The 23795-nt window shown below is 42.7% G+C and overlaps 1 protein-coding gene across 1 annotated transcript in view; it reads right to left on the reverse strand.

The window, feature by feature from the left end:
- The window catches only part of BRF1 (BRF1, RNA polymerase III transcription initiation factor 90 kDa subunit), a 174305-nt gene that overhangs the window by 57685 nt on the left and 92825 nt on the right, over window positions 1-23795 (reverse strand). Inside the window, exons 8-11 of the mRNA XM_009332719.1 lie at window positions 19361-19487; window positions 17746-17785; window positions 17564-17656; window positions 16596-16874 (exon numbers count right to left, since the gene is read on the reverse strand). Of these exons, the coding sequence (XP_009330994.1) occupies window positions 16596-16874; window positions 17564-17656; window positions 17746-17785; window positions 19361-19487 (539 nt within the window). The remainder of the gene's footprint in view (window positions 1-16595; window positions 16875-17563; window positions 17657-17745; window positions 17786-19360; window positions 19488-23795) is intronic.

The raw sequence follows: 23795 nt of genomic DNA on the forward strand, positions 1-23795 counted from the left end.
CTAGAATTTTGCTTGCATTATTTTTATCTATATATTTTTTTAAATCATGAATCAATTTCTATTCCACCAGGAAAAATCATAAATGTATACAGCTACACATACACACACAGTTTTTAAGCTACAAAGACACAGGAAGAATTTGAGCAGACTTGCAATACAATATTTTAAGGCTAATTTGACTGATTGAAACTCAAAAGCAAAGCTAACTTATTTTCCCAGGACACCACTGAAAATTCAAGGTTGGCTCAGGTGATGGCCCAAAAATTAGAGCAAACTTCCTTTAGCAGAAGTTCAAATGGTTGAACTGTCATGAAGGAGTGCAAACCAGAGCCCAGCCTAACTCCGACACATCTCTTGCCCCACCAGAGTTGCCACACTCACCCTTGCACTCCCACCCAACAACTCCCCACCTCCAGGACAGACACACAGGCCAGCACTGGGCTTCCAAAGGCCACAGACTCACATCCACGTTAACCTGGCCTACATCAGCTCTCCCATTCAAGAAGCAGTGTTCCTCTTGCTCCCAGCACTGTGGTCTGGACCAAAGAGCTGCTCTGGGTTAAAAACAGCCTAGCAAAATAACTCACCCAGATGAGTGAGAAAGAGGAATGAGTTGAACTTTCCACTTACAATTTTCTTCTAATTACCCTTACCTTCTCCCAGCAAAGGTGGACTAACTTCTACTCCCTCCTTTGAGGTTCAGATCTGGTCTATGGTAGATCTGGCGACAAGCGCAGCACCAGCCACCAGAAGCCACCTGCACTACAGAAATGCTTCAGCAGGCAATTATTAAGACAACACCACAATACAGTGTATTAAATTCTATACCCGAGTCTTTATTTAGAGAAAAAAAAATCAATTTGTATCCTGGCCACTTACCGCACTGTCCGGGCGGGCTGAATGGTGCGAAGCTGTTAACTGAAAGAAAATTATCAGGTAAGAAATTTCTCATTTTGTTACCCAGCTTCTTCCTTCCTTCATTGCTAATGAGAAATAGCAAGCAGGGAATTACAGAGATGGGGAGAGGAAAGAGAAGGTAAAAGTTTATTATTATTCTTATTATTTATTATTACTACAGTAGAATAACCAGCAAGAGTAGAAGCTCCCCTACAAAAAGTAAAAGGTTTGTAAACAAAGCAGTTAGGTGGGAGCCTGGCCCAAAGGAGAAAGCCTCTGCAGTGGATGGGGGCTGGATTCAGAGCAGACACCGGGCAGTGCTCTATGCTGCCAGGACTATCAGAGGTGTGGAGCAGAGAGAGATCACACACGTAAGATCCTGACTCTGGTTCAGTGATCAGGACCAACAGTTGGGGTTTACAACCCTGGAAATAAGAGACGTGGGTTTGAATTCTTAAAAGGTAGCAGCTACAGAAATGCAGATCTGTGTTAAGAGCATCAGTCCATTATGCAACAGATGGCCGCAGCCAGTGCAGACCATCTTTTTAAATAAAAATCATGGAGGTTGTGCTGTCTCTTGTTAGATGAAGTGCTTTTTGTCTCTGACCATGCCTAAAGGCTGAGAAACAGGTAAGTGGTCAAGTATTTCTCTGTCTTGCTTTGAACGCAAACAGAGCTCACATGAGCCCTGCTCCAGGGACCAAGGCATTTTTATGTCCATTTGGGCACCTATATGAAGCATATAAGGATCTCTGCAAAGTACAGGCGTTGCTTGCGTGGCTCCAGGTGACAGTGGAGCACAGCAAGCTCACTTGGTCAACTGGCCAAACTGCAGCACAATCCTGCTGCAGACAGCACAAGTACTGCAGCAAACCTCTTGAGGGGACGTGCATCTCCTCCTCTTCCTCCTCCTCTCCCCAGATGTTTTAGGGACTTCAGTGAACCTTCTCCCAGATGTGCAGTAGACAGTGGTGAAGGATTTTAACATTTTGCCTCCAGCAGCTCTGAGGCCCCAATGCCTTGGCATTTGGATAGACTGAACCATAAGCACAGCATAATTAGCATGTGTACTCCATATGCTTGAGATCCATCATTACAGTGCTGGAACGCCCTCCGACACCACAACTTTCCAAAAGAAGAAAGTTGTGGAGAAGTTCCTGGAGAATAATTTGTCTTATTCTTCAGGAATGGTGGAAAAAGGCACTTCTGTGCACAGGAGGTTTCAGTGGAGCTGGAGAAATAACCTTTTCCCGACAAAGCCCAGCAGCATGATTCACCTATAAATAATGGAGCCGGTTTCAAAGCCGGCCTTTCAGGCTAATGGCTATCAGAAAGGCCAGCCATATGCTTGTACAACCTGTCATTCTGATTAATCTCAACATCTGACTGTTGTATATAAAGTTTATATAGTAACAGGACTATACTTAATATGTCATTTTAGCTAGGTTATGCATTGCTGATTTTACAGTTTCTCACCAATCTGCCATTCTCCGGGGTACAGGCACACAAAAGACCCTGTTTAAATGTTGATTAGATGCAGAGCAAAGTGATGAGTTTGGAAAGATTTTAGTAAGTCTTGAAAACCAGGTAGACTGGGAACACCTTGCAAAGAGAGCACTGGAAAAGATAAGGTCCCACATCCCATTAGATGTAATTAATTCTTTATTTAAATACATTAGGCCTCTTACTTAACACGGTATTGCAGAGGCAAGAAGAAAGTCACAAATCATGGCTCAGTCTCACACACACTAAAAGGATTCATGGCTCTTTCTGCCATGCACCCATTTTATTTTACAGCATATGGCATAGTATCAAAGTTGTTCTTCTTTAATTAACCGAATAACGATGCTTTCCCATGAGGCTTAATCTAAGTTCACTATAACATACTGTATTATGGCACCAATTCTCAGAAACATGACTACGTGTCCACAGCCCATTTGGAGAGAGGGATGTGCATTTCATGTACCAATTCATTTAAACACATTCAGCATTAAATGCAATATTGATTTCTTCGAAAACAGTAAAGTATGTCCTGAAAATAAGCTTTGGATAACTTTTTACTATTTCATTACAAAAGGAAACCCAACGCACCAGATCATGATTTCAAATTCAGACCTACTATCCTTTCCTACGGAACAGATGTTTATTTGTATTTTATTTCTTTATTTCTTTTACTTCTTTAGATAAGACTAGGATGGATGGTTCTTTACGTTAGTTTTAACTAGGTAAACTCTTTCCACAGCAGACGTAAGCACCATTAACTGTGCAGTGAAATAAGCCCAGGATAATGGGCTGACAGAAGGGATGGATGAGGGAAGAGCTACCAACATGCACAGACAAAAGCCCTGTCTCCTGAAAGAGTAAGATTTTGAATCTTACTAGCAAGACAAAGCAGAGAATACTAAAGTCCAGACAAAACACTCCCATTCTCTTCATGCCATCAAAATCAACATAAAAATCTTTAAATGCTAAAATAAAGCCAAGCAAAGGAACATTACTGTCAACAACTGCCAACTGAAATGAATGATCTGGGTTGAAAGCGTTTGCTGACGTAGCTACAAGTTGCCACAAGACTTCAGGGCTGTGGCAGCAAACTGGTCTGCAGAATAGCTCCTCACCTCCTGCCAAGACGAACCAGGCACATGGACCTCAACCCTGCCATCGCCCCCAGGAATAGCTCCTCACCTCCCACTGAGATGAACCAGGCACATGGACCTCAACCCTGCCATCACCCCCAGGAATAGCTCCTCACCTCCCGCTGAGATGAACCAGGCACGTGGACCTCAACCCTGCCATCACCCCCAGGAATAGCTCCTCACCTCCCGCTGAGATGAACCAGGCACGTGGACCTCAACCTTGCCATCGCTCCCAGTGAACAAGGGGATGAAGCTGGAGCTATGCCACTCGAGGGCCTTTTGGGAGCAGGACCAAATGCACCCCTCACTCTAAATCGGGCGTAACAGACCCAAAATAAGGCCAAATCACTATTTCTGGCAGCGACAGCAAAGAACCTGTGACGTTTGGCCTTTGCCCAGAAGAGGTTTGCAAGTTGATGGAAACACCTTATAGCTAGGACACCTCTGACAGGCAGCCAGCGCGGCTGTGCCAAGGCATCCATACCCACCGGCATCACCGCAGGGAAAGCCAGTGAAGGAGTACCAGGAGGCCGTGCCAGGGGCTGCGGAGGCAGGGATCCCAGTGTCTACATCCACAAAAGTTTAATTTTCAAGGTATTTCTCAGCTGCTACCAAGAGACGGTGTCACCTCTGCAGTGGTGACTGCAGTCAATCAGCTCGACTGACCGAAACCAACTGCGTATCTACCGGCCGTAAAAACTTACAGACTATGTTATTCCACATTTTGCCCAAAACAGGAGGACAGATTTGAACAATACAAAGTCATCTAAATCACAGCCTTAATTATACTGGAATGTAAAAAAAAAGAAAGGAAACAAGAACAACAATTTCAGGCTTCCGTGTTATTTTTAGACACTACTTTTTTCTCCATATTGTAGTAAAATTAAAAGTAGAAATCTTTGGATGCAGCAAGGAGAATGAGGAAGCTTGCCAAATTTGGGGGAATCAACAATTAATATAATAGCAATTAATTCAGAAGAGTAACTACATGACATTGTAGGGTTCCCTGTCTGTTCTGTCCCAGTGATTGTTTAAAAGAATTGTTAAGCAAAGAAATAAAATAAAAAATGTTCTTTGTTTATTTTAATCTAAATTACCAGCATTGCAAACTCATGCTGGTATTTGATAGTCAGTCTGGGCTCTCCCTAGTTATACATCCTTATTATCATAAACATTCCACAATTGGAAATTACTTTTCATGATGCTTACGTCAAAAAGAAAATAGCTGTATTGCATCTGCAGAACCAAAAGTAGTAAAATGTAATAAACATTCATCTTTGTCAGTGGCTCTGCAAACCAATCTGTTCGGCACGTAGGTGCCATTTTTACACAGTTGCTTTATTACTACATAATTATTGATGGATCAGCCAAGTGCTCTCTCAAGGAAAGACTGTTCTTAAAAACGAGCTTGTTAAAAGTTTAAGTGTAAACCTTAGGATAAAAAACAGCAGCTAGATTTCATCTGATGTAAACTTTTAAAGAGGGAAAAAAAAAATTGCAGGCACAATTTCAAAAAATGCTACATTTGAGGCAGGCATGAAATTGAAACAGACAAGAAACTATAATGTGATAGAAAGAAAGAATTGGGGACATCTGTACCGAGAGTAAGTTGTAAGTAGCAGGAGGAATTATCAATCTAGTGATGTGCCAGCTCTCTGCATTTCAATTGTTTCACAGGCCATACCATAAAAATTGTTTGCAATGAAAGCAGTATGAAGTATTCCTACATTTTATTGCTCCCAGTGATATTCTACCCAGTTTGTGTGTGTATACCAATTGTAGCCTTTCAAGTACAACACCGTTTCATATTAGTACCTGTTTAAATTACTCGTCCACAAACATCATTCCATGTTCAAAATGCCTCACTATTAAATTTTCTGTTTCAAAGTACTTCAAGAGTTTATATCAAGCTTTCAAAGGCAAGAAAGTTTCATGCGAGCTTTCTGAAAGTCGAGATAAAGCAATAAACTTTAAATTTAAAAGCAGGCTTTTTTCAGGAGAGAATTCAGCGTACCTTTTTGAATTCCCTCCCTACCTTGTTCAACCAAACTTCTTCATTGCTCACAGATTTGTAAGTGTTGCACTTCTGGAGCTGAACTTCAAGCATCAATCTTACTCCCAGTACAAAGACCCTGCATATAAAATGATCTGGGACAACAGCATATCTGAAATTGCCCGTTCCCGTTCACTTGATGGATCGTGAAACCCCTCCAGCACCGATACCTCAGTGCAGGCATGAATGCCACTCTCAGCCTCCAAAATACATGTTCTCTGCTGCTGCAAAGACGTGGTCCAAAGCGCTCCTCCAACCCCAGCTGAACCAGGGGAGCTGGTTTCTGCCCACAGCGACTCAGCCCCGTGCCCCTTCCCACCGCGGGAGGTACCCCCTCCCTCCCTCCCACCTGCTGCTGTACCAATCAAGGCATCATTCCCTCATATGCATCTGTCAAAATGTCACTCTTATTAAAAACGGCTGCACGAGCCCGTGACATTTTTGACAGACCCAGGTGAGGGAGGCGACTACACCTGCACTAACGCCAGCAGATAGGAGGGGGATGAGCAAGACACTTCTTAACCTCAACCAACAGCCCTGCACCAACCAGCTTCTTAACCAACACCACAACATCACATCCCAACACACCTGCTCCGCATTAAAACTGGAGGATGAACTCAAACAGTGCAGTACAAAACAGGGATTTTATCTTTGCTCTTGTGGAAGAACTTAGCACAGGAGCTTCGTGTTAGTTCTGCAGCAGCTACAGAGCCATGAGACATGGTGGTTGCATGGAGAGCAGTGCTCCAACTAAGTGCAAAAACTCTGGCTTGAAGTGCAAAGAGAGACTTTATGGAAAAGCAACTTCTCACTGAAGTATGTTTTATTTAATGAAAACATTGACAGAATACAATACCACCATGCGTGACACAATTTCATGTTGATATGGATGTTGCTGCATTTCAATACATGACTTCTATGGTAATGTGGATTTGCATTTTTTACCTTTAGCAGGAAATTAGTAAGGGCCATTAAGCATAACTTCCAAAATCAGTCATTCGCCTGCCTTGTTCCTATATAAGTGTTAATGATTTAGTCACAGAGCACCGTTTTAGTTCCTTCCCATCTGTAAGCACATGGTGGCTTCCCCACCGTAACTAAATCAAACACGGCATTTAGGTAGTGAATGTGCTGAAAAACGGTATCCTTCCACCCACTGTACAGCTGTTTACTTCTGGCTTCTGCATTTATACCTATGTCAAGAGCCTTGTTTCTTGCTCTGAATTTCTTTCCTGGTACTACTTACAGCATTATTTACTCTCTCTCATTTCATATTCGTTCCCTTATTTCTGCTACACAGTTGTAAATGTCCAGGTCTTTCGTCACAGAAAACAACTACAATCTTAGGTGTAGACATACGTTTCAATATGAAAGCTGAGCCTCACCTTAAACTGCTGACTTTGAAAGTAAAAGAAAGTATTTTCTGCTTCCTTTTAGCAAAACTCGGCTGCAAAAAATCCCTAGAGTCAACTCTTTGCAATTCACCCCTTAATTTGCAACTACCCCTCCCCACGCAGCCTGCCGGCATCTCCTCGTCCGGCTGCTTCAGACACTCTTGACCCAACACAGTTCACACAATCCTAGATAAAGGATCACGATTTTTGTTAATAACCAACCCAAAGTTGGTCTTATCTGCCAGTTTCTATGGCTTTGCACCACTGTAATTAATGAACACCGAAATAACACGAAATAATAATAAACACGATTTTTTCAGCCCTATTGAACGCATTCTGGTGAGCACATACGGAAAAAAAAAATAAATTGAAAAGCTGAAGAGTACAGTAGCCTCATGTTGACAGGTCACTCTGATTCCAGGTCAAAGCAGAGTCTATATTTGGCTACTTTGATTATAATTGCTTACAGGATAAAAAATAAATAGCAATTATCTCATTGTCACACAAGAAAAAAGACCTAATAAATGAACCAATACTACAGTAACATTGAAAAACAAGTTATTTCAAAAGCAATCAGCAGCAGTAAAATTCAGTCTCCAAAATTGTTTTTAACTGCCAACAGTGTCAACATTAATATTATTCCTCTATTGGATAATACATCCATTTTAGTTATGAAAGCATTTAGCAAACCAAAAATGTCAAACTACAATTATAGAAGGCTAAACTCATGACTGTTTTCATCAACAGTCTGTAGTGCCGTATCTGAAATCCCTAATTACAAGGGTCATCTACGCAAGCCGTAGTCCAACCCAGGCATACACGTTTATCTTGACTACTATGACAGTCCCACGGATTTCAGACCAACAAACAAAACAGATGAACTGTGTAGGGGTGTGATGAAGTTAATCCTTATGAGGATATAGAAATTAATTTTTCAAACTAAATTCAAAGCTACCGAAGAAAAGCAAAACAACAAACTGCTACACCAAAATACTAAAACCTTGCAGAAGCAGTACTCCATTTAAAGGGTTTGCTTCGGTGGATTTTCAGTTTGCAGGTATTGCCTTTACCAGCTGAACGTGTACCACAAGAAAATAAAGTACTAAATGGAGGATTATTTTAGCTTTTTCAGAAGATGCAAGACAAACACGAAGTGGTCAGGATCCACCACAGCACTGCATGTGGATTTATTACCCATCATATTAAAGCCAAAGTAGCTAAGCCTTGCAAATCTCTCCGCGCTGTATTTCCTTCTTCCAAGGGCACGTTTTGTGGCTCCTTGACCTAGGTTAATAAGTCTTTATTCTCACTAACAACTGAGACCATGAAGCCTCCCTGAACTGAACCCAGGCCTCCACTCCTGACATTTCAGATACTGTGATGAATTGCTCAAATAACATCCTCCTGAGTGGTTAGCTTTCCATGCCAATTTAACGTCCTCTCCATAGCCTCCACGCATTCCACTTTCCGCAACTCTCTAATGAACAATTTCAGTTTTCAGTTGAGTTTTTTGGTGAAAGACTTTTCTTCCTTTTTGGCAGAAGGGCAGGGCAGGAATGTCCGTTTCTTCTGCAAACTGGCCACCTAACCAAATAACTGTGAGCATTAATGGGCTCAAATTCTGACAGGTGCAGAAAAGAAAGTATCATATAAATCTCATACTAGCAGGGAAGTTACTCAGTTTTTTTAGCCAGGTTTCCTGTGTGCCTGTAGGTGTCTGCGTCATCACCCCCCAACACCACCTCCCCGAGCCTTGTCTTAATCCGCAGCGTATTTCAACCAAGATTTAGGAGCGGGGCAGCGATCCCTTAGATGGTTACGTTTCCACAAGTTCCATGAGAATCGGCCCCCACAAAGACAGGAGCAATTTATAAATGCCCCTGAAAGTATCTCCCACACTGAGAACAACCAGCATCTTTTCAGATGCTAGGAGTGCAGACAAGAAGAAACCTTGAAAAGAAGCCCCAACAGAAGGAGAACCTTAGGTTGGCGCCTACAAATGCCGAGGCATCTAAGACAACCATGAAACACAACCCTCCCTTAGTATTTGGGGAACAACTGTTTTTGTAATTCTGCTATTTAGGAAAAATAGCAGAATTTCCCTTACGGGAAAAGGACCATTTGTAAAGCCCCAACTGAGCTTCTCCTTTTCTCCCTGCTTGGCCGGCTCTGTGCTCCTGGACATTTCCACCTCCTTACGCCTAAGCCTAGGTAGAGCTGATGACACCAGACCTGGACTTCCCCTCAATGCAAGGGAAAACAATGCATAAAAACCTGCTCAGGCTGATTGCTTCTCCTTGCTCCATTAAAAAGCAGTATCAATGCAGCAGCACATACATGTCAAATATCAACACACAGAATGATGCACCAGAGCACCCGTTCAGCACGTTCACCCTCTTCTCCCAGCTGCATATCTCCGAACTGGAGAAACAGCCCTGCTCCCGCCTCCTTCTCCAAAGAGCCTGCAGCCAGCAGCCAGCTGAAGCAGCAAGAGCGGAGAAAGCAGCTTTTTTGCCTTTTTTTCCTCAAGCAAGGGAGGATGACGCCTTAAGCAGCAGGTTAGCCTTCTCATCAAAGAGCAATGTAAGGCTTTTACACTACTCAAATTGAAAAGAAAACTGATTTTCCATCATGCTTTTATTGGAAGAATTCAAGACAGAAAAGACACATTGCCCACTGCCCACTTGGCAGTCAGGATGAGGCAGGAGTCAGGCCAAAAAAAAGCCAAGCCTGGAAAAGCTTTCAAGATTTTAAAACATTTCCCATTCCAGACCAGAATTTTATGAAACAAAAAATAAGAAGGAGAAGGAGAAGGAGAAGGGAGAAGAAGGAGAAGGAGAAGAAGGAGAAGGAGAAGAAGGAGAAGAAGGAGAAGGAGAAGGAGAAGGAGATAAAGAGACTTCCTCCCCTGAAACAGTCAGAATAACAGGACAGCCAGCTGGTCAGCCAGGGGCTAAGGGCATTCATTCACATGGGACGTGGCCACCTAAGGTTTAAGAGGCAGGTCTGCTCCGTTTGTACCTGAACCCCACTCTCCAGTACCTTCTCCCAACCACAGCATCCATTAGTCTGGGGCAGTTCTTTTTGACCAAAACTTCTGACAAAAACGACACACATTTTCCTATAAGGAGTATCTTTATTGATAAACCAACCCTCTGGAAAATTCCTAAAACATCCACAAATGTTCTAAAAATGTATTCACATGATTCAGCTTATGCTTTCACTCAAATTTATCTCCCTAATGGCTCTAACAAACTGCAGGTTTCTCTCCAAATTTTGGAGAGATTTGTTTGGAAATCTTTCAGCCAAACTATATGATTAGTTTTCATCCCTTAACCTTCCTAGTTACGGCATGAATATGGAATGAATTTATAGCATTCCTATGCTTTAATGAAATGCAAAGATCCTGCATGAAAAAATGTGTACAAAGATTTTGGACTAACACATGTACACGCAATACTCATGAGAGTGACATACATAGTCAAGTAAGAAAATCATGTCATCTGTAATTCATACCTAAGACTTCAGGTATCAAAAAACTGCATTCAAAGCAGCTGGTGGTCTCCTATTACCATGCTGGCTGCCGCAAGCTCTTCACATCTCATTAACAGCATAATGAAGGCTCAATCAGGGATACAGTCTATCAAGACTGCCAAACATAGGCATATAGAGGCTAGATTAGAAAGATTAGCTTGTACCAAGGTTTTTATTGCTTAGATCTCAAAACTGGGAAAGAGCTAGTCCTGCCACAGAAAATATTTTCAGAAGAGCAAACGGCACAGGGAGACAAAGATCAAACCCTCAAAGTGCTCTGAAGGCATCACACAAGCGGGTCACACACGCTGCTTGTTTCCACAGGTGGGGCTTAAAACCACAAAAGCAACTGCACCGTTGAAGCCAGAGCCAGAAGAAGAGCTATCAGGATGGGGACACACATGCTTACACTGATGACCAAGTGTACTTCGCATACGTAACACAATTAGCGCTAAACTCAGCAGCTTTATTTCTCATGCATGCAGTAATTATGATTTAATAGGGCTTCATAATGTTCTCTCTAATTACTGATTATATTATATACTCTCTATATACTGATTATATCTTTTCGTATACTTTTATATGCATGTATACATTTATATATTTTCAAACAGTTGGCACTGATGTACTCAGACAAAATCCGAGGAAGAAAGGAGGATGCTAGAAGAAGAAACCAGCACACAGAGGAGGTGAACACCCATCCGTTGATGGAGCAGCAACGGCAAGAGCAGTGAGCCTGCCCCCCGCCATGCAGCAATCCGGGCTGGGGCTCCTGGATGGGACGAACAACCCTCCTTGGCACACGTGCTGCCAGCAGCCGTTCTCCAGCCGTTTGTAGCCTGTGGGCCCTTAGGCATCCTTCCAGGGCAGCTCAGACCCTGCTAGAAATGTCACGTTTCTGCAAACTTCCCTGCCCGCAGTGCTGCCAGCACTGGTCGTCTGCTGCTGCCAAAAAAAAAAGGGGGATCATGCACGCATGCATTTTTCCTCGCTGGGTTAGGGAGCTGAGTCTGCTCACGGAGGGATCAGGCAAGCCCCAGGGCCAGGACAAAGTACGAAGTGGGAGCTGGCAGCTGGTAGGGTGAGGGGGATGAAATCTGGAGGAAAAGAGCAAGACCCTGGAGGGTGAGCCCATCCCTGTCTCGTATAACTTCATCTTTAGCCACTTCTCACATCCTCCTTGAGTAAGAAGTTGAAAAGCACTGGTACACAGGGACGACAACTATTCGATCAATGAACGCTGTCTGCATGGGGTCTTTAACACCCACAGAAATCAATGGTAACATCTCTCAACCTCAGCCCATGTCAGATTATGCCTGCAGCAGTAATGGAGGCATAAATACAAGGAGTAATAAATGAGCAAACTATTAATTATGAACAAGCGCAAAACCCTTCTCGTGTATTCTTTCTGAAATTAGCAGCGAATGCAGTTAGCTGGGTGCCTAACCAAGCACAAGATGGTACATGCACGGTGATTTCTCACTGCAAAAGCCTCTTACTTTCATGAGGACGTGCAGGAGCGTGTTACCACCCGCTTCACATACATTATTTGAAACTACTGCCCTAAATGACTGCCTGTGAATTTTGATTCAAAACAAAAACTAAATCAGGTCTCAAACACTACCTAGATTACAAAGGGGAAGTTATATAAAGTCAGTTGATAACTTACACCCCGTATTTTACCTTTATCTCTGTTATTATCAGACCTTCCTCACTTTTAGCCCTGGCCAGAATTAAGTTTACAACTTTTGATTTATGTGGCAAGAAGAGACGAACTGGTGGTGTACAGCCTAGCAGCATGACATGGGAAGGACAGGGTAAAAGCCAGCAAACGTCAGGAGGACAGAAACACCAAGAAAGATGACAGATTATTTGAAGTGGTATAAAAGGGACATAAAATAAATTGCGAAGGGAAATTTTACACTGAAGAACGTTATTTCTTGAGAATGGAGTCCATGATATTCGATTGTGGCAGTCTCCTAAAGGAAACAATGCCCTGTTTTGAGGCACTGCAGAATCAGAAAGAGCATGTAGAGCGTGGAGAATGCTGGGATGCTGCACGGCCAGGAAAACGGACAGACTGACGTACCCACTCTCCATCTCTGAAACTGAGATCTCACTATAAAGCACTTTTATCATGAAGAATAAGAAAGAAGCCATTTGCAAAGACTCAAACAGATTTCAGCTTAAATGTCTCTGCAAATTAACACACTTCGTAGGAAAAAACCAGTCAAACGTAGTGTTTATTCTAAGCACTTTACTGCCTCAGACTCATTAACCCGGTACCTTACATGCGCTCTTTGTAATGCAAATTTGCTAAAATACTATGCTTTCCATAAAATATTCATATAGGCAAGCTCACACTGCCCAAACACCAATTGTAAGTGGAGCAAAAATACACTAAATTTTTCTTAATACTTGGGCTCTGCACCTAAATCTTATCTGCATAAGCAGTTTGTGAGAAACCTTCTGCTGTTGCACAAAGGTGGAAGATTTCCCAAAGCAGCTAATGTAGGCAATTATAAACTGAATTACCACATGCAAAAGCCAAATGAAAAGACTTTGTAGAAGGTACCTACAGCAGCCGTTTTTTTGAGAAAGAGAAATCATTACAGAGAGGAGAGGAGATACCCTGCATTTAAGGAGGCCAAACATTGCACATAACTGCACCTGCTTACTGAGCTCCTACTTAATAGCCACCTGCCCAGCCATGCAGCATGTCACCACGAGGGTTTGCTGGGAATCCTCACCATGTAGCACCGGGCATGCTGTTTCCAACCGTTGCACTGATTGGATGTAATACACCCATCCAACAACACGTGGAGCCCAGCAGGAGATACAAAATCATCGCGACTAAGGTCTCCAGCCCAACCTGCCCCAGATGGTCCACACAGTAGAAGATGACTCAGGGTTGGAGATGGCTGAGGGAAGGGAAAAGTTCCTGGTTTATGACTTACACAGCTGCGGAGAAGGACCAAAACATCACCTTAAGGGTGCAATGTTATGATGACTCTCTCCTTTCTCCAAAGGACTTAGGTGTTGGAACATGAAATACCATAGCAAACCTATGGCCAGCTGAGATTCACAATATAAATTGCACTAAACTAAATTCAAACACACAGGATAAATTCAGGAAATTTTATGACTGTCCTGGTTTTGGCAGGGATAGAGTTAATTTCCTTCCTAGTAGCTGGCATAGTGCTGTGTTTTGGATTTAGGATGGGAACAAAGTTGATAATGCACCGATGTTTTAGTTGTTGCTAGGTAGTGCTTGCACTAGTCAAGGATTTTTTAGTTTCCCATGCTCTACCGACTGAGAAGGCTGGAGGTGCACAAGAAGCTGGGAGGGGGCACAGCCAGGACAGCTGACCCCAACCGGCCAAAGGGACATTCCATACCATGGGACGTCATGCTCAGTACATAAACTGGGGGGAGCTGGCCGAGGGGGCCGCTGCTCGGTGACTGGCTGGGCATCGGTCGGCGGGTGGTGAGCAATTGTACTGTGCATCACTTGCTTTGTGTATTATTATTATTATTACATTATTATTATTATTATTTTATTTCCATTATTAAACTGTTTTTATCTCAACCCACAAGTTTTTCTCACTTGTGCTCTTCCAATTCTCTCCCCCATCCCACCGCGGGGCGGGGGGGAGTGAGCGAGCGGCTGTGTGGTGCTCAGTTGCCAACTGAGGTTAAATCACGACAATGACCTTTCCCTCTTCCCTCCACAGGTACCAACTACTTTTGTTTCAAGATGATCTATAATTGTGCCATCTCAAATTAAACTCTGAGCAACTGCTCTCATCCTATATTTAGTTTTGAAAACTGTCATTTCTTTTTCAGACTTGAAGAAGGGCCCAGAAACCTGGAAATTGTCTGATTTTTACAACTATACCAGTTGGCCTGATAGAAGAAACTACTACCTCCAGGTACAAACCTTTCCCAGATTTCCCAGAGCTATGAGGCAGAACTCAAGACATCATTGCCTGAGGTGACAGAAACATCTACACTAGTTTTCATCGGGGTTCAGAGCTAAGATACAGAGGTGACCAACGGGAGGCATCTTAACAAGAGGTTTTCCTTATTCTGTGTAATAACATGCCACCTGCAAGTCAGGTGTACTTCCCAGCCTGTCTGCTAGACCTGGTTCCCGATCATCCAAAACACATCGAGGCTCCGTTACTGCTCCTGAACCCAGATGGCTTCCTGAAGGAAACCAGGTCCTTGGGGGGATGATGTACGCGTACACTGTGATGTACCCACACCACGCAGGCACCACGTGGCAAGCGCTCGGAGACTGGGAACTGCACCCCAGCACGACCACCCCGCAGTACAGACACAACCAAAGTGAATCTGACTTAACATGAAACTTTTAAATGATTAAAATAAATTAGCAGAGTCAGTGGGTGGGGGTGGGAGGTGGGGGTGTGGGGTGGAGTTTGGGGCAGGATCTACAATCAAAATAAAACCAAAACAGTAATTCGGCATATGAGCTTCACACCATGTTAAGAAAATTAGTACTTGTTCAAACACCCGCAATGATTTCTCAGATGCATTAAAAGAGAATGAACATACTGAAACCTATTTGGTTTTGAAATTCAGTTCATTTGGCACATCCTCCACTTTGGAAAGAAAACAAACAGCAAATGCAGACAAGCCATAGCATGAGCAGCCATGCACTCTCCTGCCCACCTGCCTGAAGCCTGACTCGGAGGACCATACCTGGCTATACCAGCTTAGTTTCATCTTTAAACTCAGCCCTCAGCCTGTCCATTAAAACGGTCAATAGCAATGCCAGCTGAGAAATGTCCATCACCGGGAACTCATTTTTACAGATCATTGGCTAGCCAGACAACAACAGCTTCTGGCCATTACTGACCTCTCTTCGACATGAACCGCTGATTTCCAGGAGAAAGACGAGCCACAAGCCATCCATTTTCTTAATCGTAATTAAAACAAAACCAAAACCACTCAACCATTTCTCCATGATTTCGTTTGTACAAAATATAAACGTGTGATCATCCTGCTACGTTTCTGGAAGCCGAACACTAACATAATAAGAATCTGAGCGCATTCAGTTCATCTACTGCGGCAGGGAGTACCTATAATAAGTGCTGTTGAACAGAAGTTAGCATCAGAAGAGTTTGGATAACAAAATGTTCTGCTGCATTGACCCCCAAGTAAGCTGACAAACCAGATTCGGACAGGTGTGTCTTATGATGGAAAAATTAACTGCGATAAAGAAAAGAATAAAATACCCTTTAGATATGTTCTGTTCTCGGAGTCATTAAGATGCAAAAGGAATTTAAAAAAATGCCATCTCCATAAAGCTCAAGCACACATAAGAAAAAGCAAACAAACCTGCCTGGACGGCTGGCTGTTTGCAGTATTGTCTGCCTTAATGGCTCTGGCAGAATTGGCTTCCTTAGTTGATCAGTCCTGCTCCCACTGTACTCTACAGAGCTGTATGTTACAGACAGATCTGGGAGTTTCAAGAAAAATGGAGCAAAACCACCAAAACACACACCGAAGTTCGTATCAAAGAAAAAAACATACAACCAGTTATTTCCTCTTACAAACATTTTAAATATTTGCCATTTGCAAAGATTCTCAATCAGAGAGACAGACTGCATCATGTTTGACTCCAGTAAAATGTCTCCTGAGAAAGTCTGCCTTGATCTGAAATTCTCATACTTGGATTTTAATCCCCAGTCATATTTACAGGAATCTGCTTCCTCCAATTTCCTAACTGAGACTGCATGGCTTGAAATATGCCCATCAGCTATCATATGACTGCAAATCTACTCAACTAAGAGATACACATTCTCAGGCTTCAGAAAATAATTAGGCACTCCAGATTTTCCTGCAGTTTCCTAAGGAGCAGATGCCAATGACCAACATCAACAACCAAGACCACTGGTCTCATCCAGCCTCACAGCTCCTGTACCTCGATGTCACAGTGATTCACAGAATTTGCTACCACAGTAACCATGAAGATACATGGAAATTACACAACAAACCCACAACTGGCTGCAGGCGTCCAGTTTCCACGCTGAGCTGAACTGATCTCCTACTCACCAGGCTCTCGGTCCTTAGTGGATATGCACTCTTTTATGGACTCCGTTATGCCAAGACTAGCTGCAGTGGGGAGCGGGCCGAGCAAGGATTCCAGTGCAGGTGGTCTTACAAGAGCTTCATTTCCATTTTTGCATTCCCCACCTTCAATTTTTTTTACTCTATCCTTCTCATGAAGTTCATTATAAAAGTCCTTGTTTAAGTGATTAGCAGCTGCTTCCAGTTCCTCATCTTCTGCCTCCTCCTCTCCAAGTACGCTAGAGGTATTATCTTCTATAGAATCTGTAAGGGAAAAAAACCCCAACAGATCACTGCATACCATCTGTTATAGAAACTAAATAAATAGAGAGGTGCTCACTTAAAGAATAAAAATCTTTAGAGAAAATCTGTAGAAGATATATACAATATTTTAGTACAATGTATGAATACATGGAGTTTCCAGATGCTCTTCAAATTCATTACCTTGGCTATTACAATGTACTTTTGTGAATACAGTCATCATTTAAAATAGAAGTATCGTGTTATCAAATTACGGCAGGTAAAACGGCTTTGCGAGAGAAGCCGGCTACTTACTGGTATAATTACAAATGAAAAATAGCCCGTTCAACCTGCACAAAGCCCTTCCATATCGCTTAGTCAACTGGGGGATTTGGTGACAGAAGGGTCTAGGTACTGGTCCACTGCACTTTCAGTGATGAAAAGGAACATTCTCAGGTGCCAGGGCCAAGCTTATACCGCACCAGGAAAGAAAAACAACTGAAATCGTTAACGAACTGTCACTGTAATGAACAATGTAGTTGTTTTGAAGACTGATATTTGAACCAACTAATTGGCAGAGAGAACCCCAACGCAATAGAGATCTTGTACTACGCAAGCATATATATAATCACATTTATCACAATAAAGTTCATACTGCCTGCAGGATCAGAACCCGTTATTACTTAAGTAGTCACAACTCTTTATAGACTTACCATCTTTAGTGAAATTTGCAAATACGCCTTTTGCTTTTGGTCTACTGTTTTCTAATTCAATCTCTATTTCATCTTGATAGCTCGATATTTCACCTGTGGTGTTGAAATAAAAATAAAACTCAGCAATCATTGATGTAATTTTGAAAAAATGAGTGATACATTACACTAAACACAACTTATACCTTCAAAATCCTCCAGCTTTTTTGATAACGCCTTCTCGAGCTGAAATGAAAATAAACGAAAGAAACGTGAAATTACCAAAAAAACCCCAGCTTTGTACTGTTTGTGAACTGTATATAGAGACAGAGAATTGTAGGGTATTTTAAAAGCAATAAGCAGGTTTTGAATCCCAACTCAATTACTTTACAGTGTCAGACAGGTAAGACAGACAAGTTTCAAAATACTGACCGATTTCAAATGTTACCTCACCCATCTCTATACTTCAAAAGGGACCTTCACTCTGGCAAGCTGCAAATAAAAGGCCCTGTTCTTCAGCAGTCAAGACTCTATGGCTGTGCCTGTAGATGTGAGCAAGCGCAAGGACAGCGCTGAAATTATTCTGCCCCGGCCAGACGTAGCACACAGGCGATGGCAGAGTGAAGTACTGACCTACAGCACCTGGCAGGCTCTTGAGAACATCACAAACATGCCTACAGACCTTTAAATGATAGCGTATTTAGAACAGTAAAAACAAAAACCCTGAAAAACTAATAATGTAAGACTTGGCTATGACGGTAGTAAAATATTCTCCTCTGGTGCCAGCTTTAGCTCATGCTTTGTAAAGAAATTAAGCCACATGAGAGCTAATCGCTGTGGAAGCAGGTGCTGTACTACACAAAAAACCAGCAGTCTCATTAAAGCAATTGGGTTATTGTTTTCATATATGTTTAAAAAAAAATTATATGTAATGGTACTTCTCCTGACCACGGGTATCGCCTTAAAAAAAGTGCACAGTTTCTGATCCAATTACAAAGCTTACACCTTTGCAACCTTGATCCTTGCTAACCAGGGTGGAAGAGTGCACACAGCCCATAAAAGAGAAGAGCAGATGCTAGGACAGCTACTCCAGACCTCCATGCCACAAGCTCAGCTTAACTTGTCACATGAGAGCCTCCAGTTTTGTAAGGACAAAAAGATTTGATGCTTTGGAAAAAGGTCAGGACACAAGAAGGGAAACACACATGCAGCAGGAAAGCAAGCATAAAGGAGATAACAGTGCTTCGTATAACTGCATCAGCTTGCAAATGGCAGAGCATCTGGGCAGAGTGTGCTGAGCCCTCATCTACAATACAGCAGTCGTGGGCTAAGCACCACGCACCGGTAACCTGCAAACCATGGAAGCTCAGCTGGTGCTTGTTTACTCGGCCACCCAGACGTCCTGATCTGCACTGACAAGAGCAGTGACTCCGTACTTCCTGCAGCAGCTGGCTAAGACGGTAGACATACTTCGATCCCTCATCAGGGGACATTTAAAGCTACATTTGAAGCTACATTATCTGAAAGAGCAGGCCTCTCTGGAGGAGCGAGCAAAAATGACTCGCTCCTCAGAGAAAAACAACTTTTTTTTTTTTTTAAACGGGGAAGCTATCCCTTTGCCAGTAAAACAAAAAAATATCCTTTAGTTAATGGGTATCATATGCAGTAATGCTCACCCTTCTCTTAAGAACCTCAAAATAAATGTAACTAACCCTTATCAAAGGCTGGTCAGTTAGGATTTCGTATTAACTGATTCAAAAAGGAATATACAGAGGGAGGAGAGAGGAGAGACATACAGAGAGCAACCGATTCAGAATTCACCTGCTGTATCTTCAATTTTTTTTGACCAGCTGTAAACGAAGGAGGATCACATTCTTCTTCCAAGTCGATCTTCATAAACTCATCTATGGTTAGCTGACTTGTTGGTGTGTCTTCAAACTCTGTCAACCTACCAAAGCATACAGTACATTACCATAACAACGTTAAGAACTTCTTTAAAAGTAACAAAATTTGTCAAACTGCTAAGTTACAGAATAAACATGTCATCTGTAGAAACTCTGGCTCAAATGCAGAATACATTAAAACTGAAGTGATACTAATTGTTTCATCTGCTGCAAAGAAAGTATCTTTTCATATCACAAATTAGCTTTTGATTCAGTAGAGTATGTAACACACGCTTTTTTTGATGAAAAAAAGACTGAACAGAAATACCGCAGCCACTACGGTCAATTAAGTATAGGCTGACAAAACTGAGACGAGAAACGCAGCTCATTCCTCCTGTCTTGTTGCTTTTGTTATAAACAACAACAACAAAACAGATTCCCAAACTAAAATATCTGCCATTATAGTTCGGCAGTATGCTCAAAAATATTCCTGATATGTTAGCATGATTAATTTATGCAAAGCAAATGTTAAAGTAACGTATCTTCAGCAGACTGGAAGAACTACAAGAGGTATTCTTCCCAGGACACACAGAAGCAGTAGTAAAATAAAGGGATCGTCTGCACATTGCACAGATGGAATAGATGAATTCATGTAATTTTACAATAACATACTTTGTATTTGTTTAATGTTCGCATTTTAAAAGTTCCTACCTATGTGAGAGATGGGACTAGCTCCATGGGGAACTGCCATGAAAGCAGCTGAATCTTTCAAAGGAACTGAATCTTAAATGAGACCATGTTGTCATAACCTCATCCACAAATTTCAGCATTTTATACAGGTGGCTGAGAATGAGCACGTCCATTTTACAGATGGAGAAAGCGAGACAAAGGGTTAAGCACAAAGCCAGGTCAGGAAATGTCTGGCAAAACGCTTTTCTGACAGAAAATGCCCTTTTAATAATATCAACGTTTTCCATGGGAAAATGGCCATGATGGGTCTGCAGCTGCTTCACTGGAATATTCCCACCTTCCAGAGGAAGCAAAGCTGAGAACAGCTTCCACCTGCAAAGCTAGGAAACTAAAAACGGTGATTCAGTACTCCCAGCACAGGACCCTGTGGCATTTCTCCCCCCCCAAATGCAGTTGTGGTTTTCTCTTTTACCTCTGATTGCAACAAAACTCCTTCCAAAGAAGGAATTTTCTCTAGCACAGAAATTCAGTTTCCAACCAACTCCAGGGTCAAAGCCAAGAGTACAGGGCCACACTCTCTCCCGATATCCTTATCAGTACCTGTATTTCTTTTTTCATAAACTGAGGAGCAAGACAAGCCAGCCCATACAAAGGGACGTAGGCATGCCGTACCCTCGGGACACTTCGCCTGTAGGCACCCTGCTCCCGGAGCACATTCCACAGACCACGCGCAGCATCTCATGCCACAAAATGCGCAGGGAGAGCTGGGCAGCTCTACATGAAACCAACAGTAAGCAGCACACTGAGCCCACGCACGATTATGCCGGCCAGAATTAGTGCTGCTGCTGAGAAGAAAGCCTCCGAAACCTAGTCTTGCTTTTGGAGTGCAGGCATCTCCACGAAGCCACAAATTAGCCGTGTATTTGAGAGTGACTGACAGCCCAAAACTTCCCTGCAGAGTACCAGGGACCAGCTCTCTCCTCCTGCCTTTCAGATCAAATTGGAAAGGCAAGGAGGATGCTGTTGGCAGCAGCAGCACCCAGCTTTTAATTAACAGACTAGAAATCTTTCTCAGCGTTAACCGACTTCCAGCATGCACTACCCACCTTCCAGGAGAGAGCCTCATCTATCAGACTAGCGGGAAAACCTGGCTAGGGCACTGCTATTGTTATTTTAATTCAGGATTCACTTAATGCCAAACCCGTGTATCATTTTAGGAGCATGGATCTTCCCAGTCACCATCATTAAACTGTAGTCATCCATCTCTCCACGTATGAATCAGGCACTCACAGGTAGTCCCACTTAAGCAAGACTTTTCCTCCCAACCAGCCTCGCCTAGTTAAAATGTTATTCTCCTCCCACTGTAAAAAGCCAACATGCACTTTGGCAAAGACTCCCTGTTTGTTTATCCCACGCTTGCTCCAGGTTTGAGACGAGCAGCCAGACCCAGAGCCCAGTCAAAACGGCAACACCTCCAGGCATGCAGAGCAACACAGAAAACACCAGTAAGCAAAACCAGTCGCTCATGAAGCAAGGTTGGGGACGAGATGACCATGCTTGGGTTTCAGCACTTAACCCCACGCACGTCTCCTTGCAGACACCTGAAGCTCCATCTGTCCCTCTCCTTGTCTACCATGTCGTGTGACTCACGTCACGTACCCTGCACCCGTCAGACATTAGCCCACGGGTGAGCCAACGTGCTGGCACCAGGCACGAGCTTCGGCTCAAGCGCCAGCTTCAGCTCTGAGCTGAAACAGCAGCACGGGTCTCTCCTAAGACCTTCAGTGCATCTGCACTAGGACAGGGCAGAGCTACGTCCTGTTTGCTGCTGGTGCTACCAAGGAGCTCAAACCCACAGCACAGCATGGTTCGACCGGCCAACCCGGCCACCAGCGTCCAGCCCCGTGCCCATGCCCTCCTCTTCCTCAGTCCTGACCCAAGCCAAACGGGGTGAGGGCTGACCGCCTGGCAGCGAGGGCTGCCAGCGTGACGGCGTAGGCACAGCCCAGTGGCAAGCCCAAATTTAGAGCGGCACGTTATTTCTTCACTTCTCACCGGTCTTAACCACAAGGCTCTAGCCTTCCTCCTGAAATGAGGAACCGTCCTTGATGCTCAGGATCACACTTTGAGCATCATCTCTGTGGGAGAGCGAGCTGTTCACTCAACATTTTCTCCTTTAACTCGATATAAATAAGTATGTGTTTGCCAACCACTTGCCTGCCTCAACATTTTATATTGACTGATATCCTGCCTACATATTTTTAAACATTTCTTTAATTTTATCCAGTGTTTGGACACATGCCACCAAGGCAACAAACCGATGTACGCAGCTGTCTACACCGCATGAAACAAGGTAACATTAGTTTGGCAGCTAAGAAAAACTGACGCAAGCTTAATTATGAGCACAATAATTTCAGGGGCAAGGGAGTGCCCTCATGAAAAAAAAATAGCTACGGGCTATTTTTTAAGTTCCACATAAAAATGGTATCCAAGTTCATTTTGCACTTTTGTTAATCTAAAAAAATCTAATGAGAGTTGCCATTTCAAGTTACGCACAGAAGGAGGAAAATAAACAGATATACAAATTAAGATATTATTTCCTTGGCACAGATTCAAAAGGCCTCTAAAAATTGAAATTTGGCAGACAAGTATTTTCTATTTATAGTCGAAGCAGAGGCAACCACTACAGCTCAGGCTAAGATTCAACTTCCAGTATAAACCCTCCTCTTACAGTTTCTCACAGCAAACTCTTTCAAGCAAATTCCTTTGGGAGAAAAGTTTTTCCAGAGCTTGGTGTCATCTGCCCCTAACCCCAACCCTTTTTTTCAAAGAAAAATTTCCACGGCTTTTGTTCTATCCGTTTATGGACAAAACCACACCTCGTCTTCTGATAAAGCACTTTTGTGCACAAAACAGTAAACCGATTCTGTTCACACTTAATTTAGCTCCCAATAAGGGAAAATGGGTCACTTGTTTTGAAGTTATGAGCAATGTTTTTTTCACTCTGTTTTGTTTCAGGGATACCGTCCAGTGAAGACTTACGAATCCAGTCTACAGCTAAGGAAAAAAAAGACTCCTGTGTGCAGTTTTAATGTTTAATTGAAATTCTGCAGTGGCGGGCTGTGACAAAGCATGTAAAAGAACAGAAAATAGCAGAAATACATGAAAAAACTTTATTGCAAGATAAGCTGATGGTGGTAATTAAATTCCCCTGATTTTTCCCAAATTAACAATATAATTAAAACCCTAAGTAATAACTTATGTGCTATCTACATAATCTTAACTACCATATCAATTACAAATATTCTAGTAATAGATCAGCTGATTTGACAACGCCAACATTTGCAAACTCTGGAAAAGTAGGGGATTTACTTTCGTATCTTAGTGAAGTACCAAAATACTGCAGTATATCCCCACTGTTTTAACTTCACGTTCATCAGTGCTGCCTACCACTCTAAACCTGTGCACTCGCTCATGGAGAGAAGTTCAGAATTCGCACTGATGTGGCAAACCTTTGCTATTTTTTATACTACAAATTTAACAGTCTATTGCATTATTCTTCTCTCCTCATTTTTTCCAAGCCACACAATGTTTATGCATGAACTATTTATGGAAGTATGTAAACACATACCCTAGAAGTGATACTGAATAGAGAATGTGTATCAGCAATAGTTATTAAATGC

The sequence above is a fragment of the Pygoscelis adeliae genome, unplaced genomic scaffold, assembly GCF_000699105.1.
Source record: "Pygoscelis adeliae isolate BGI_AS28 unplaced genomic scaffold, ASM69910v1 Scaffold179, whole genome shotgun sequence".
Lineage (NCBI taxonomy): Eukaryota > Metazoa > Chordata > Aves > Sphenisciformes > Spheniscidae > Pygoscelis > Pygoscelis adeliae.